This window comes from Sitodiplosis mosellana, unplaced genomic scaffold (genome assembly GCF_009176505.1).
Source record: "Sitodiplosis mosellana isolate CC-2019 unplaced genomic scaffold, AAFC_SMos_1.0 Smas_scaffold_18, whole genome shotgun sequence".
In the NCBI taxonomy this organism is placed as follows: domain Eukaryota; kingdom Metazoa; phylum Arthropoda; class Insecta; order Diptera; family Cecidomyiidae; genus Sitodiplosis; species Sitodiplosis mosellana.
In genome coordinates, this window is record NW_022595260.1 from 1,005,288 (window position 1) to 1,023,649 (window position 18,362).

Consider the following 18,362-nt stretch of genomic DNA (forward strand, 5'->3'; position numbering starts at 1 on the left):
TGTGGCGCATTGAAATAAGAAGTCAATTCAATGTGAAAGGCCTGCGGGGAATTGATGGAATCAAATACACACGCAGATGGTTCCAGAATAGTCGTGAATGTATTTTCCAAAAATTGTTTTTTTTTTCAATGGTTTCACCGACATTGCTAAGCCATTTCACATGAATCGCTAGACTATGCTAGTGAATTGCCCCTATAACAAACGATACAAGTACCATAATTGGATCTGTAATTAATTTTCTTTTCCTTAGCAATTAGGAAAATAACTGAAAATCGATGTGTATTAATTCGATTGGTGGGAAAAAATGTCAAAGTTTGTAGTGAAAGAAATGGCATCGGTTTTGGACACAAAACTCAATAACAAACTATGTGTCACATCATGCATTGACAGATTTCGACTAAATGCTTAATGAGATAAATCGATCGGTCTATTTCGTAACGTTTGGCAAAGTTTTTTTTTGTTTCTTTTTTCCTTCTACTTTTGATACTGAACGATATTCGACATATTCGAATTTCATATGCAAATTGAAGAGGCAGAAAATTCACTCAAAACGTTTTGTAACGTAGCAATTGAAATGAACCGAAAATGTCTGTGCTCGGGTACGAGAGTAAGAACAAATATCTTCTGCGAGGCTAAATTAAATCAATCGCTTCATTTGCTATGTGTATAGGTTTGAAAAGAGATGACAAAGCCGCATCAAACTGTAGGCAACAAAGTTCAAATAATCAAATAGCATTAAGTCTTTTCGCATACCTGTCTTGCTGTGTATTGCACACACATGGGAAGTGCGGGGTCAGTCAATTCGAACGGTGCTCGTGCAGAGAGTAGGCATCGTCAATTGAGACTGAATCATCGTCGTTTGTTCGCTCTTTGCTCACACATGTGCGACGCACATCACCTGGCTGCTGTTTGCCTCGCATTTTGCATTTAAATTGATTGGATGTGTCAGGTTTCTACATGTATAAAATGCGTTTTGTTGTGTGTGCAAAGCAAACGAAACATCGACACACAATCACATCCCCATATATACCTATTGTTAGTATTGTCAGTATGCGCTATTGCTGCTGCGTAGAATGACTGTGTGTCATTGTCTGTGTGCGTGGCTGTTGTGTATGTGTGCTTGTTTTGTCTGTCGGTGTCGCTTCGCTTCGCTTCATCCCATGAGTACGAATACTTTGCTGTGGCTGTTGTTGTTGCCTTTGTCGTTTGTTTGCTTATGTGCTGCTATTCGCTGAAACGACTTCAAAGTGTTCAGTTCTGCTTGACTTGAAAATGAGTAAGCACAACACCAACGGTTAGTTGATTCCAAGCTATCAGAGCGTGCACACACATACCCGGTGTGCAGTTGGCATTTTATATCTATTCAGTCAAGTTGCGATCTCTCCGTTGCGTTCAACGTTCGAGTGTATTGCGAATAAAAGCCAAACATTTTGCCATCATCAAAGTGTATCCGATTGAGCGTTCATTGGTATACAAATTTCATTGAGATTTTTCGCAGAAATCTGATAATAAGAGGTACAAGCAATAGTGAAGTGATGTGAAAAAAATATGAATTAACGGAAATTCAGTGGCAAATATGGATATGCCAAATACACAACAGACCAAGTTGAACAAACATACACATTGCCATGGATAATTAATAAAATTGCCGTGCAAAAATCAAACATCATTCATAATCGATCGTACAACAGGCGAATAATAAGAGTGAACAGTTATTAAAATAATATTATTGTTTTAGTGAATGAAAATTTCCTTGGCACTTCCTTTGCAACTACTGGACAAGGGAAATTCAAAAAAAAAATCATCTAAAAAGAAGTCGAATAAATTATAAACAAACAAAACGTACCGCGTCTTGACTCACTTGATACTCATAAATGAATCGCCGAACACCGAGAGTGTGTATATACTGATCTATCTGACGCAAGTGGCACGCCAACCAGCGGCTCTCTCAACACACATATATATATTGCGTATGCAAAATTCTAAGAAATTATCATTTCACTTTAATTTGAGTTGAGCTGTTTCTATTCATTCACTCGTCTGATATTTCGTGATTATTTCGCTTCGTTTCAACTGTATAGCCTTTGCCACTTCTTGAGTATAGTGATAATAATACAAGACAGACAAAAACACACACTGTATGTTGTGTGAGCAAAACCGAGCGCAGCCTACAAAGGTATTGACGATTCAAAAAATTAGCGATCTATTCAAATATTTTGAACCGTTTCATTTTTCTTTTTTGTTGTTTTCAAACAAAAATAAATAAAGATGAACAAAATATGAAGTCCGCTCCAATTTTCCGGCTCAAATTCAACTTTAATTTAATTACACAGAATTGACAAAGTTATAAATAAATTTTGTTGGCCGATGATTGAATTACTTGTCGTGCGTGTGTGATATTATATGTAAACAATAGAATCAAAGTTCTAGCTAATATTATTTAAAAAAAAATTCGCACTGTTTCGTATTCATGTTGAATTCTGCGAACAAAAACAACGATCCGGACTCATTGAATATTAAACATTTCACGCGAACTGCAAATCACTAGCTACCAACACATCATAAACAAAATTTAATCAAACCAATTTTCGAATTTATCAAGAAAATAAAAACTGCTGGAAAATGGCTGGAAAAAGTGTGATTTCTTTAGACGTAGTTATCATAGTTTTATTGATAGCTTGTGATAAATACGCATGCGCCATTGACGATTGTCGAACACATCAGTTCTCAAAGTCGATAAATTCGACGCAAATGCAGTTTACAAAGGAGGCAGTCAGCCGAGAATATGCTCTTAACGGACAGTTCAAAAGTCTACAATGCTGTTCCAAAGGTTATCGCTCAGTAGAATGGTACGTATCGCAAAAATTCATTTTCATTATTCAAATCTTCTTTATAAAACGCACTTTCATCACTCATAAGTTCGATATGATTTTTGGGTAGAAATGCGCAAACATCCGTAAATAAATCTAATTTGTTGCTTGTTGTTTTCTGTTTTGATAAATAGCAGAATTTTGTGTTTTTTTTTTGTGATGGAAAAAACAACTCAGCAAAAAAAAAGTATAACAAAAGGAAATCTTGTTATTTTCTATGGATAAAATATAATTAATTCTATTATTAAATTCGATGAATACTACCTTCCGGTATTGCTTCGTCGTTTTTTTCCGTTCGGAGTATTCACCATTTAAAATTCTCTTCTGTGTTCCCATCGTACCGTTTACTTTATCTTCGTTCGTCCCGGCAACACATTTAATAAATATGCTCGGAAATAATAGCGAGTCGTCAAGACAATACTTGTTTTCATTAAAGTTTTTCGTTTGAAATTTGAACACCTCTTGTGAGCGGTGGGCATTCAAGTGCAATTGTAAAGAGACATAAAATATAATGCTTACTGTAAATGATTTTCAGTTGAAAATTGAGGAATCATGAGAAACGAATCCAGTTACATTTCCGAAAAGTCAACATACAAATTGCACCACACCGTTACAAAGAGCAAAAGTTGAAACAATCAGATATGAAAAATTCAATGAAGAGAGGTTTGACGGTGTACGTGTGTGTTCCTTTATTTTGTCTGGTCTTTCATTACTCGTAATACGCTGACTATATCCGCTTCGCTTGTCATTGCTCGGAAATGTAACAACGTAATTGTTAGCTTTGCATTTGCATATGACTGAAATAGATAGTTTCTGAACCGAAGATGTTTCTATTGCATGTTTGAGGAGTGTTCTCGCCATTGTTAGCGACATGACACGAAAGCACATTGTTAAATTATTCCAATAGCGTCTCTCACTCTCATTTAGCTGTGGCAAAATGCATTTTTAATGTTCGATTGCAAATTGCAAACACCCGGCGACAACAGTTCAACTTGTTCTTTAACGCCAACAACCACCACTGTTCGCCTCTGTTCCGTATCATATCGTACAAAGTGAATGTGAATGTGAATGTGCATAATTGGCAAAATGCTGTGTGAATTGTCATTCGATGTGTTGTGAAACATCATGCAAATTTTATCAGCATAAGCGTCAACATGAAATCATTAATAATGAAGCATCTACATAATTGTTTTCCATTGTTTGTGTTTGCTGCTATTCGCTTTCTTTTTCGGGCTAAAGGAAAACTTCCTCAAACGCTCATAGTAAGCGGATTCGTTGGCGTAATTGCTTCTCAATCAGTCATTTAACAAAATGCCTTTGTCTATACAATGCACAGTATGCAATGCACACCAGCCGAGGGAGCGAGTGTGCTACGGCTCAATGGGCTGTAATCCTTGTGTGTTTTAGCCGCTTGGTAAGTGTTTCTTTTGTTGGTTACTGCTTTGCCTGTGAAAAGTCTACATGATTATGCATGTTGAGGCGCATTCAAGTATGCAAACGAATACACAAATAAAGGCGAGAGATACGATTTCGAGTATAAAGCAAAGCAAATGACGTGAGTTAACCGAATATCAAAAGATAGAATGAGAAAAAAGAAAAAGAAAAAACAGTATTTTATGCATGTTCATTTCTTCAACTGGAGCTCATTGTCGGTATTGTTTCTGCCGTCAAATTCTCTAGTGGATTCAAGGTGCCTTTTGTGTATTTCGTTTCAAAAGATCAATTTTTCTCGTTTTCCTATTGTTGCCGTTGTTTCATTTCATTCGCACACACACTCAACGATTTTTCGGTTTTCTCCGTACGACTCTATTGTATCGCAACACAACACAAAAAATAACAACTAAAATGCTGCACAGTGCACATTCACTGAATTGATGGCACAATAGAATTCAATTTTATGTTGCATAGGAACAAAAGGTGGGCTGCATTCTACCAGCCAGTTTGTTCACAGTAGTGCGGATGCAGATATTCATGATAATAAAATACTTGGAATTTTCATGTAAACTGCTGACCGAGCACCGACGTGACAATCGCTGCATACTGATTGACATTGGCCAGATGAAACGAGAGTAAATGAACTGAATAGGGATAGGGAAAGCCTTCCAATTGCATTCAATTTCATCTAATTGAAAAAAATATTTTTTTAAGGAATCTCTCGTTTCTACGTCAAAAAACAACATTATTGCATGTTGACTTAAAAGCAGAAATATTGGCAAATCCATCAAAGACCCAAAATAAATCGGTGACTCAGAAGTTGTCATAAAATCGATTGATTTTTAAGAAATGAATCCAATATATGAATATATGCGCAGATTTTCTTAATAACAAAAGCGATAAGTGCTCAAATTAATTCACATCCACGCAGTTGCACGTGAGTCACAGTCAACATTTCGCTAAAGTCTTTGACCTACATCAATGCTCATGTTTACAACTACAAATGAAGCAATTTATAAAACATTGCATTGAACATTTTTCTTGTTATTTCGATTTTCGGGGAGGTCTGATCGGTGTATTCAAGCGACATCAGAATTTTTCAAAACATTCCACATATATTCAGTCGATCTCACATAATGAGGTGAGTTTTTTTTCTGATAGACACTGCAAAATGTGGCGTGGCTACATTTTTTGCAAATTCTAAAATGTGATATATAGTTGCACTGGATCGCCGTTGCTTTAATGAACTCTTGCATCGTTCTGAACATCAATCCAATGTGTGCGGTTCGAAATATAAAGAACCGAAATACAAACAAATAATTAAACTGTTCTAATTTTATGTCGCTATGTCCCCTATGTTGAACATTTTTTCAAAAAAAAACGTCTCGGTTTTTATTTGCTTAAAAAGAAATATGTGCGTTGCAAATGCCAGCCACGAACATATCGGCTTAAAGTACACTTTGTAGATTGAAAAATGTACTTCCAAATAGTCCCTTATTAAGAACCATACATTCGTTCTTGTCTATGGTGTTAAAGGCAGATATAAAAGCGAAGCAGCTTAACCAGAATAAGAAACCACTCTATCTCCACCTCAACACCGTCCCACAATGCTTTCGTTCGACTTAATTTGGTTCACTTTTTTGCGAAGATGCGTTGTCAAAAGTTGCCAACCACATTCAATTTAAATTTGTTCATCGAAAATTCCGAGAAAAATACATGAATTTAGTATGCATGAATGGCATGAGAAAGAAATCAAACTCAATTTAGGAGCTAGATTCGAATATATGAGCATACGAAGCAGAGGATGAATAAACATATGCTGTGTTATTCGAACCCTTTCCACTGAATTCACGACGAGTCAAGCGTTGAGTGTTGATTGAAAAGTGATTTTAAGTCGTTTACCTCTTGGTTAAATATGCTTGTCAGCTAATCCCATTTTGAACAGTGCTAAAATTGTCGTGTATATTTTTTCTCGATCTTCTTTCTGTTTGTTTTGAAAACCAATTCCTCCTTTTCATAGTTGATCGTTTCATTATACATTTGGGTGCAAATCTTATGCTTACCGTTTGCACGCTCATTAAACAAAGATACAGAACGTACAGCCAGTTCATTTAGACAAAACACAATGGATCAAATGCAGAGTCCAGCAACAAACAAAAGAGAATCAGACAACAAAATGAAAATGAGATAGCAGCAGCGAAAAGAAGAAAAGAAGAGAGAAGAGCAAAAAAAAAACGATGAAGCATATACATAGCACACACCAGCATAAGTACTCACGGGATCGATGCAGCAAAAATATTAAAGTGCCGATGAACGGAAAAAAGACAGAGAAATGAACACATAAAACAGAATAGAAAAAGTAATTGAGAGAAGAAAGAAAAAAGAAAAATAAGAACGGCACAAAAAATGAGTAATTTTCGTTTGGACTCCAGAGCTGTATTATTAATATTTTCCCAGAAACACTTCGATCTTTACTACCGAGAACTCAAATCATTTCTTTCTCTCCCTCTCTCTCTCTCTCTTTCTCACTCTACCGCTCTTGCCTCCATTGCTGCTTTTATCGTTTGGTGCCTTGTTCATCTTATTCACGAGAATTGTTGTGTTCGGCATTTTTTCTTCTTCTTTCCTTCCTTTGTGCACACTGTCTTATCTCCGTTCTGTTCGAATTGCTGTGGCTCTCTGCGCTTTTGCTTTTGTTGTTTTATGTGGGTATCATTGGACGAGTGCACACTGCACACACAGTAACACACGTATCATGTTGTCTTATTTTACACCTCTATTAAACTGCTGTTGTGAGTATGTCGCAGCTGTTCAGAGCAGATATACGAACATACGTTTGTGTGTTGTGCGCTTGGGTGATATGAATGATGTGCAGTTTACCTCTGAACCTTCGTCGACTGCAATGAACAAGCAACAGAAAAAACAATAGCAACATAAACACCTTGATTTTTCTGTAGTTTGCCTCAAATGATTGACTTCGGTTTATTTGCGAATATCAATGTTCAAAAATCAACACCAACGACAATATGCCGCTGCTTCTGAACGAACATAGACAATTCTGTCATTTAAGATGATTGCGTTTGAATGCTGTGCGGTGGCCTTGAATTCCTTATGCTTAGCATCGCCACAGTGCGCCACAAGCATTTCTATCCATCTGATATTTTCTACGAATTTTTCCTCATAAATGGCATATACAATTTAATAGCTCTAACATTTAGCATAACCCCGGGTAAATATTCTGTTTTTAAAACCAATTCGAGCGGGTATGCCATGAAAATCTATTGGGAAAAAATGCTTGGTTGCTCAAATTCGCAGAACCATCTTGTAAATCAGAGCATCAGCATGTATTGAATATATGTATACCGTTGCTGATACTTCACAAGTGATTCATTTTGATGCTGGGCATGGTTTCAATCACTCGAATTTTCATCAATCCCAATGTCATCCAGATTAATTTATTATATCAATTTGACCCACACTTACACATCAACGCACACTCACACACATGGCCTGTTCCAATCTCACTAATTGATTTATAGTTTTGCATGAAATATTTGCGCACATGTCAAAATATTGTTTGCCTCACTGCTCACTGATAAATCAAGTACAGGCGAGCGGGCACGAATATACCAACCGATTTGTGCTAGAGTGTTGTGCAACCAATTGTTCACCAGATCCCGTTCGATAAATTCTTGGAAGTGAGGAAAACATGGTAACGGAACTTTTCACAGAATTATTTTATAAATACATATACAAAGGCGTCATTGCTGCGATACGAAAATCAGGGTGGAGTTCTGTTGGTGCTGCTGTTCTAAACAAAAAAAATTTCCTCCGAATTTCATGGAAAAGGATTTTAGCAATGGTTACTGCCTCCGGAGGCCAAGCGTGAACGTACTTTGTATCTAATATCCAAGCAAAGTTGTGTGCGATATTCATTGCACAAACACGCGTACATCACGAATAGAGCTTAAATGATAGACTTCTGGGAATCACAATTAAATTTTCTCTCACTTGAAATTAAAAGGAAGATTCGAAAACAATGAACATTCAACAGCAGTGAATACACTCAAAATTTGTCAGCACCAGATCTAGCAAATTCGCATAAATATTACCATGTTTTGATGGAATCTGCAAATAAACAAGCTTTCCATTCGTTCGTTCATTTGAAACGAAAAAGTAAACTCAGCGCAACTGTAAAATTTTCGAAAGAGACAAATGTTTGCAATGATATCAGCCGCCAATTCCGTGAATTCATTTGTCTGCTTCGTGTTTGCGTTCGCTTCTTTTTGTTGGAACGTTTTCAAGGGGAAAATTTGTTCGCTGTAAATCGTTAAATACAAAATATATCTGAATGTTTTCGTATTAATAATCCTTTTCAAAAATGCACGACCATGAAGAAGAGATTCAATTTGTCAAATCATTACATTTCATGCTATTTACACTACATACCCTGATTTGCGTTCGAATATGGGTGCTCATTTTACAATGGCAGATTCTTTTATTACCTCACAGTTTCAAGTTTATGACTTTTTTTTCGTTCATAATGTCGAAGCTCGTTTCCTTTTTTTTCCATTTGCCATACTTCTGAGAACCACACTTAAAACCTTGCAAAACTGCCCAAGCGAAAAGAATTGTATTAGCGTTCTAAGGCACTCATTCTAGAAAGGTTCAATTTACATACCAATTATTATTTAAATTTTTTTCCGTGCAGAAAAAACGAAGTTTTCAGTTCAAAGCACATCACGTTGATCAATTCGTCGAATTCCGGTTAGCAGGTGTTGGGCTGATTTTTAGCGACAAATGATTTTTTATTTATGTTTTATTTCTTCATTCCCTTAAATTAAGCAAAGATGAGTTGGCTCGTAGGGAGGCCAGAATAAATTACTAATTGTTCAGTGTATGACGTAGCTTGTGTCCAGTCGCTGTTGATCTGAACCTAGTTTAATCGTTTACGCATTGCGCCATGCTAATCGCAACCTGTTTCTGAATAAATTATCGGTGACCGTTTGCTATAGAATCTCGTCACAAATGTATTAATTCTGTGACTCATTCCAAGAATTTGATTTACATAATGAGTCAATCGCTACTAAAATTAGTCGTGAAAGCTTTTCGTTTGTTTATTCAATCTAAATATTTAAAAAAAACCGTCTGATGGGATAAATCTATTAAGCAAACAGCACATGTCAATGGCATTCCTATTTGACTAGATGGATTCATTATTTTCGTCCAACAGAATGTGAAATAAATCATCGAAACAATCATTTTTCATGGAATTTCCAAATTGTCTAAGCGGCTTTGAGGAAACGCTTGAAGAAAACAAAGAAAAAAGAATTGATTGAAAAATGGTTGTTTGAATTGGTCAACCTATTTTTTTACGGATTGTTGTGGCGTTACAAGCACATTGTTGTCTCTTGACTAATTCAAACTCAGTTTTATTAGGTGATCTACAAATATGAACATTTGTTTTTTTCTTCTTCGCTCTCCCGATTTTCTCTGTCTTCACATGTACAAACATGATTGGTGAATGCTGAGCCGTTTTGAGAACGGTAACCATAAGAAACGGAGGACAAAAGAGAAACGACGATTTCCCATTGTTGCATCAGCCAACTATACTGTTCGTATGTATATTGTATAGTCATGTGAGATGTGCACACACTGCATAAATTCGGAGAGCATGAGGCACCAATTCATTCAAATCGTCGAGTGCGGGCACAGGTAAACGGGACGGCACAGGGAGAGCGGTGATCGACAGTTTAGTCAACATTCGTTTTTCACAGTTTCACATATATCGCTTTTTTGTTTCACTTTCGTTTTTATTTCTTTCCATTGCGTCGGTGCTCTTTTTTCATGGTCTCCTGCAACACAAGTTCCGAGATTTTCTCATTGTGGGATCTTCTTTGGGTTTTGATATTTCAAGAAATGAACAATTTTGTCGTCCACACAATGAAATGGTAGATTCCAATGCATCGAACGCGCCTTGAAATCAGATCCAAACCTCTTGCCACGCACATTCTTTGAGCGAAGTGCCGTAAATGATGATCATTCACGTTCACAACACATTGTGAAAAAAGATTGAAACAAAAAGATTCGATTTCCATGGAAAAAAGAGTAAACAGATGAACGAAAATGCTCAAAAATAAATAAAGATAAGCAACCGACTAAACAATTGACACAAAAATGTTTGAGTGCATTACTTTTTTTTCTTCGCCTTTCGCTTTATGACTTTCAATGTGTTTGGCCAGCCGAGATGCGGTGTGGTCTTTCCCGCTATCGGTATTGTGCTATTTAGTGTTTTTTTCACTTAATCCAATCGATAGCTCCTTGTTTTCATTTGAAATCAGCGTTTTTATCAGTGCTGAGTTGTTTGCCAACATTTCGAATCTATTTGCTGAGCATAACGTAGCCAGTTCTAATGAAATTTATCGATTGTTTTCATAATTCCATTAATGAGGTGTGAAACAATACGGGAAAGATTATGAGTCATAAGACACATTTGGTTTTTTTTCGCAGCTTGTATCTCAATAGTTCGTGCGTTCGGTATCAGCCTATGAGTGTGTTGTTCCGTTTCGTTTTGAGCGTGCCGATGTTGATTTGAAACATGCTCGTTGTAAACGTGTGCTGCACAGATAAAATTAATTTTTTCCCATCTGCTGTACAATTGCTTACGTTGCCGATAAATGTGTTCGCCTCTACATAAGAAAATAACGCAGCTGAAATTCAAATTCCCCATTGCCACACGGCGATTTCGCTGCGAAATTCCAACTATTTGGGAATTTCACGATCTATTTTTAAAAAATTGGTTTCATTTAGTTAACGAACATGCCAAGTAGCTGGAAATGTGTTTTATGTGAAATTAAGTTGCAAATGTTTTTTTCCGAATTTTGTCAGAATAGAATAACAGAATAATTTATCAATCTCAGAGTAAAAGAAATAATAAAAACAATTAACACTGGCTTAAAATCTCTTTTGAAAATTCGCTGTACATGAATGCTGTTTGACTTTGATTGTGATTGCAAATTCACCATACGGATGGTTGTGTGATTGCAAAAGGAAATTGGCTGTCGGTTTGAATGTCTATTCAATTTTAATCGCGATTGAATGAACTCGGCATTGTGCATACAAATTTCAACATTTCCGATCGAATTCCTTCCATTTTCCACATTTGGTCGCATGAAACAACAAAAACAAAGCAAAGCAAAGCCTGAACGAACATGCGACTGCGGTTTCGAATGCTCGCCCGGACTATGTGTATTAATTTCTGGTTTGACATTAGATTACCAGGAAAGAGATAAAAACATCATTGTGCTGAAGCGACGCATGTAAATCGCATTCACACACAATGCACCCAATTTTTTTCTTCTTCTTTTCGTCATCTTCATTTTTTCAGTTATTCTGTCTCTTTTGTTCAATTTTATGCCGAAATTCGAATACTAAAGTATAAATTGGCCTGGCAAAATCCAGTCCACGGTCAACTGATTTGAGGAAAAACACTGATTTTTATCGTCGTCTCTGACAACTGCCCATAAATCACTATGTATTTTACCACAAAAGAAAGAAATAGAATCGTTTGCACTGGGTTCCAAATGTTCAGCACACAGACACAACAAAACAGAAAAGAAGTGAAACGCACCGAAAAAATTCGCAATAATTCCCCCGGCTTTTGTTCTTTTTATAGTCTTTAGAAATCGTTAAACTGCAAAGTTTTACAGTTTAGGAGATTTAAGAAAGCGATCAAAGCCATGGGGGAGTTGTTGTCCATTTCGTCTACATTGCATTCTGTCTCATTTAGTACAACAATCGAATGGGATTAAAGCCGAGTCTTTTTGCAGCTTATGTTGACCAACTCATAGTTGAAGTTAACTGCTGAATAGAGTATTAAAATATGTTTGTTGGATGTAATGAGTTAATTAATGAGCATATTTTGCTGCATTTTCACAACTTCGCAGCAATACTTTGTTCACCAAGGCAACGGACTATAGTCGCATTATCCGTTTTTTATGCGCCTTAGGTTTCCACCCGAGGAGTAAATTTTTTGTTTGTAATTCGAGATGAGAAAGAAAAACTTGTTGCTCCCTTGGAAACACACGGCGCTTCCTTTTATTAACAAACTCTCTCGTCTGCAAAGTTCATCGCCTAACTTTGAATCATTTTGCGTATTATAATTAAATGTGAAGGCGAAGATCCGAACGACGACCGCAAACATTTGGTGTTTTACACAATCTCTGGCCAAAGAAAAAAATGAAAACGATTCAACGAAGTAAACACCAAAATCGATGAGCAAATACCAGTTGTTTTATGTGTGAAATTGTGTGCGGATGATTCATGTGATTGGCCGGTTTTGCGACAGTGAATAACGTCTGGGTTTTGTTAGCGACCATGACGAAACAAGATAATAACTATCATGTGGTGATGAGTCGTCGATGCAACCAACATGTCTACAGTCTAAACACAATTTTGTTCGGTTTTTCAATGAAAAACCAACCGACCGAAAATTTAAAAAGAAATCTCAACAAATCTTATACGAAAAAAGAGCGACAGTGAGTTCGTGAAAGTGTTGTAAAATCTATAAAACTTCGGCATAACGATTTGCAAATGTAAAGTATTCGATTTTCCGTCAGAAATTTAAGATCAACGGCTTTGTTGCGCTCTATATAGCTCTCCAAGACAAGAGAATGCTCCTTTTTTGTGCATTCGTCCATTCATTAACATATTATTATTGGCTTTTCTCTTTCGCTGTGCGCTCATTCCGCTGCATCGGCTGCCATCGAGAAATATGAAGTCATAAATAAGTCGAGTTAACGCAAACATATTATTATTGATGTGAGAATGCAATCAAAATTCCTTGTAAAACTATGCATAATCGGAGTTCGGATAACGTTCAACCGATGAAGCCAACAACAAAACTTAACGACAGTTGAGGTAAGCCACAAACATTGATTGCAATCGCTGGAATTAGTTCATTCGTTATTCTGGGTATTTTGTGTATATGAGCACTCGGTCATCGCTAGATTCGGTTTATTTGTTGCTCTTTGTGTTGGTGTATCGATTCAATTTTCAATTTTAGAGAATTTATGGAATTAGTAAGTGCATTCGTCTGTCATGCAGCCTGTAGACTGAAGCGATTACAGGCCAATTTTCGAATTTCTCATGCAAACGAATGTCTAAACCAATTAAGGAATTGTGTAAATTTCAAATTTAAAAATGCAAAATCAATCGAAGGGTTAATTATTATCTTGACTATAAGACACGATTATTCCATGTACGATTTTAAGATTCCCCCCTAATAAGCCCATTATGAAAATTACACACAGCGATGAACAGGATTGCGAGTCAGAACCCATTTATCCATCCATGCACGTTCAGAGAATGTGAATAAATAATGGACAAGAAAACAGCGACGCCGTGCATATGCATATGGTGGCTGTCGTTATGTTCTGCAATTTCCTTTGGCAAATCCATGGCATTTAGTGCTAAATATACGTCATTTAATATTTAATTGTTCACACGCAATAGTTGAAATTTTCTAATTAGAGCAACGTATTGCCGGGCACCGAGAAAATTGAATTTTATCAAGAATAACATGTCTATTTCTATGCCGAGAGCTAATTGCCCATTATTATTAAATAAAAATATATTTCATTAGATGTCGACTTGAATCGAGTCAAGTCGAGTCGAGTCCGGCGATACATATTAATCATAGACTGAAGTCACCGTCACCACACACGACACACTCTTTCACTCATCAAATGACATCAAACAAGAATACAATTCCTGAATGATTATTATTATTATGATTTCTAGTTATTGCAGCCGCTTCAGTTTTGCGTACGGTATTTTCGAACAATTTGCCATGATATTAGTTTAAATTAACTTTAATAATTTATTTTCACAATGAGTCGATACAACTGGCACACAAAGACAACGAACAAACCAACCAGCCAGCCGTACAGATACGAAAAAAGCAACAGTCATATAATGATACTCAATAAACATGAGCAATTTCAAAAATTCTGAAGAAAAAAAGTTTCTATTGATGTTTGTAGTGCGCACGTTTGCTTGTGAAGTGAATATTCCAAGAACGCGTTTGATACGATCACAGAAAGCGAATTAATAACGCAAAAAATGGTTTTCTCATTCTCCCAAGCGATTCTTTAGTAAAAAATGAACTGTGTGTTTCAGTGTGTGCATTTGGAGTTTTTTTGCATGACGATTTTATTTATTGAAAAAATGATAAAAAAAGGGGAAAATCACACATTTTCCAACCTGAGCTCTTACCATTTTCAACATTTTCATAGTTATGCTCTGTTGGGAGAAAATAGACAATTGAAACGTGCAATATGCAGCACATAAATCGTTCTCGGTGTCTGTCGTTTCGATCAATGGGTTCAATGTAATAATTTGTTCCGAGAAATGCATTTGCGTAATTTTCGTTCTGTGCACTGATGTGCAGAAAGGCCAAACATTCAGCTAACTTGTACACAATTATATGATTATAGCGAGTTTTATGCACAACAAAATGATTTATTACACACAAACTGCTTATTTTGTATGGTTCCGATGTGAATTTTTCGTTGTTCGAATGCGTTTGCAGAACCGCCTTTGAATGTGCTCAAAACCTTTTCCCCACGTTCGCATTACCTAGGAATATCTTCAATTACGTCTGACCACAGGAAAAAAAGCCTCAACCAACCAACGAACAAATGAACAAGAATGCGAGAATTGGAGAAGTTTGAAGAGAGTTGCGGCTCTTCGAAGAAAAAAACCCACTTTAATATTGAATCGATGTTATTGCAAATTTCGTCAGATTATACAAATCCATCATAGTTTCGTGTTTGGTTTTGCTCAAGCGAAGACTCAGCACATGAATATGAGTCAATTACTCGAAATTATGACGTAAATAACGATTGAAGATGCTTTCCATACACGGTGGCGACTAACAAGTAAATTGCATTTCATGCCTTTCGCACGAAACACATAGCAGTGTGTATGTGAAACCGTACGGGAGGGAGTGCACAAATTATTTTGTCTTTTGCTTTAAGTATACTTTCGCAATTGGCAGTCGTAAACTGTGCGAAACAGTGAAATTCTCGGAAATATATTTCATATGAAATTGATATTTTTACACATTTCATAAGAATGTTCCATTCAATGATCAAAACAAATTGGTTGGATTTATTTATTGAAAAAAAAAACATAATAATGACTTGCTCATAACAAAATGGAGTGACACTAATTTATTTCATTTTTTTTTCTCTCTCAACGTTGCGTTCTTTTTTTTTCAATTTTCAGGTTTAAAAACGGAAAACCGTACCCGTGGTCTTCGTCATTAATTCTGTATCCACAAGCAGAAAACCAAACGATTTACACGAGACATGCAACAGTCAACGACAACGGCAATTACACATGTGTCATTCGCAATGATACTCATAAAATGGAGCATATTATCGAATTCACTGTCCAAGGTAATTAAATGAAAAATAACAAGATATTTACAATTTAAATGTGTGGCGGAAAAAAATGCATCATCCAACTACGTTTATCAGTTTAATCAAGTATCGTGCATTTCTACTGTGTTTATTGAAATAATCAATTGGTTTTTATCATATAATTTCATTTACAGCAAGTTTGCCGGATTCCCCGTTGGCTACATACAAACCACACGATCAATACATCGAACTTGGCAATGAAGCGCGCTTCTATTGCGAAGCGTTTGTCGGATCGATCCGTTTGCCAGATTCAAAAAATTTCATTTCATGGTTCCAAGTGTTTGAAGACGGCATGGAACAAAACATTAAATCACAGGAATTAATCAGAAGGTGAGTTTTAGTTTTGATCTACTCGCTTTTCGTAGCGAGTGAAACATGAAATTAATGAAATGAATATTTTCTAATTGAATACATCAACATTATTTTCCAACAGAGAGGATGATCAAATAGTTGGGGCCCTGTTGATAGTCCCAGCGGTTGAACTGCACAATTACGGTAGATATCTATGCCGTATTGAAAATGGAAATGCCGCACACCGTCTTGAGATGTCTGCTTGGCTATTTGGAACACCAGTTCACGCGCGGAATGACTCATTGTTTCCGGCCCTTGTGCTCGCAATCAGTGCGGTAACACTGGTGATTCTTTTGATGTTTGCTATAAAATACATCTCCGTATATGCAACATCTTATCATCGGCGCGATAAAAAATTATGCCACTCGATGAATTCAAGTGAATCCATTAGAATTAGAGAAGTAGTTTAAGTCAAACATTTACCATGACAGCTGACGATATATTTAAAAAAAAACAGTTCGATCCAATTCAATCCATTTATTTAATCATCTATAAATTATAACACGCGTTCCATTATTTGGCGGAAATTGTCAACAAGAGATATCAGCTGTTGTTGATAAAATGATTTTTACGAATTTTTTTTTGTCTCATAAAGTAAGCATTTGAAAAGGTCGATTTTTGAATTTTTCGGTGATTTCATTAATTTTATTTGCGATTTTTGTATGTTCCATTGCCATGCGCACTGATTGAAGATTTTTTTCGATGATAAAGATAACAGAAATGATAGTCAAAAAATTAAAATCATGTAATATAATTATGCTCTAATTTATTGATTGATTTTTCGCATTGGAGATGCTTATAGCCTTTAGTTGTTGAAAGTATCGAAGGAAATTTGAAATAATCTGTCCTCAAAAGTAGATTTAACGTTAATTTTATGAATGGCAGCGGAACGTTTATCTTGCTTGCATAAGTAAGAAGAGAGATACATTCAAAGAATATATGTTTTAAATGATAATTTAAGTATTTGTCGACGAATGTGACTGTAATTTGCTTTAAAATATGAAAATAAATGAATCATTTTATTTCTTAACTTATAAATCGAATGTTGCATGAATTTGATTAGACCAAATGAAACAAAATCATTTAACGTTGCAATAAATGTTCTTTATTCCGTACATAATCCGAAGGCACACTAAAGAGATTCTTATTGTCAATAATATCAATATATAGAGCATGTATTGGTATCATACATGTTACATTTCAAACAAATTCAACAGCAATGAAGCCGTGACAAAAAAGGAGAATATGAGGTAACTGTGAATAGTTAGTACTTGGTTCCATTTGTATGTACCCGCCAAATCGGATATTATTAACAATTGGTATGTACTCTGTATGTAACTGTATGTTTTCTCAGACAAGTTAAAAATGTTGCGCTTACAAAAAATGAAACAATATATAGACAGGAATAACATGCTTATGTTTGTAAATGTGAAAAATTGATTCTTATGGTTTGATCTTTGGCAGCGACCTTCTAATGTTTATTTATTCTTGCGAGCCTCGTGCGCCTCAGCTGCCATTTTACACAATGAATCGAATGTGGAGCGGCCAGTTTGTTTGGCCATACCGTAGAACACTTTGTTGCCTGATAAATCATTTAAGAGCTCATACGGGCTCGCATATTCTACCAATTGGCCTGCATCCATGACCATAACTTTGTCGCAATCCATAATTGTATGTAAACGATGGGCGATCGTTAGAATTGTGCAATTGGCAAACCTGTTTCTTATTGTCGACTGTATGAGCGCGTCGGTTTGTGGGTCCACGTTGGCAGTAGCTTCATCTAGTACCAGTACCTTGTTTTCACGAAGAATGGCTCTCGCTAGGCAAATCAATTGACGTTGACCCACACTGAAATTGGCACCACTTTCTGTGATTCGGCCTTGCAAACCACCTGGCATATCTCTAACGGAATCCTTTAGTTGGACTTCCTCAAGCGCTGACCAAAGTTTGTCGTCAGAGTATTCGTCGAATGGGTCGAGATTGTAACGCATCGAACCCGAGAATAAAACTGGTTCTTGTGGAATAATTGAAACCTTTGAACGCAAATCATGAAGACCCATCAGGTTTGTGTCGCGTTGATCGATTATAATGGAACCATCGTTATAGCTTAGCCGGAACAATGCTGGGTAGAAAAGATGAACGAAAGACGATGACAGGGTTTGTTATGCGCTAAATCCATCACGCTGAATAAATTCATGCGATAGATTTATGCGATAAATGT

The 18,362-nt window shown here is 36.2% G+C and overlaps 2 protein-coding genes across 4 annotated transcripts; one reads left to right on the forward strand and one right to left on the reverse strand.

The window, feature by feature from the left end:
- Positions 1-1,231: 1,231 nt before the first annotated feature.
- On the forward strand, positions 1,232-17,179 carry LOC129568299 (fibroblast growth factor receptor 3-like). Of its 3 annotated transcripts, XM_055445982.1 has the most exons (5): positions 1,245-2,176; positions 2,269-2,849; positions 15,594-15,766; positions 15,925-16,120; positions 16,224-17,179. In XM_055445982.1, exons 2-5 carry the CDS (start codon positions 2,623-2,625, stop codon positions 16,549-16,551), a joined length of 924 nt encoding a protein of 307 aa, XP_055301957.1. In that variant the 5' UTR covers positions 1,245-2,176; positions 2,269-2,622; the 3' UTR covers positions 16,552-17,179. The 3 variants fall into 3 exon arrangements, with proteins under 3 accessions (XP_055301956.1, XP_055301957.1, XP_055301958.1); XM_055445981.1 differs by having other exon boundaries at positions 1,232-2,849; XM_055445983.1 differs by lacking the exons at positions 1,245-2,176; positions 2,269-2,849 and adding an exon at positions 15,339-15,469.
- A 44-nt stretch (positions 17,180-17,223) lies between these two features.
- On the reverse strand, positions 17,224-18,264 carry LOC129568298 (probable multidrug resistance-associated protein lethal(2)03659; the record flags this gene model as incomplete). The annotated part of the gene is given in 1 exon segment (XM_055445980.1): positions 17,224-18,264. A coding segment is annotated over 1 exon segment (645 nt), but the record flags the coding sequence as incomplete, so codon positions are not given.
- Positions 18,265-18,362: the final 98 nt, after the last annotated feature.

Coding starts and splice junctions, on each gene's coding strand:
- LOC129568299 (XM_055445981.1), top strand. CDS start 2,623: ATGGCTGGAAAAAGTGTGATTTCTTTAGACGTAGTTATCATAGTTTTA. Junction 15,767..15,924: donor TATCGAATTCACTGTCCAAG/GTAATTAAATGA, acceptor TTTCATTTACAG/CAAGTTTGCCGGATTCCCCG. Junction 16,121..16,223: donor TCACAGGAATTAATCAGAAG/GTGAGTTTTAGT, acceptor ATTTTCCAACAG/AGAGGATGATCAAATAGTTG.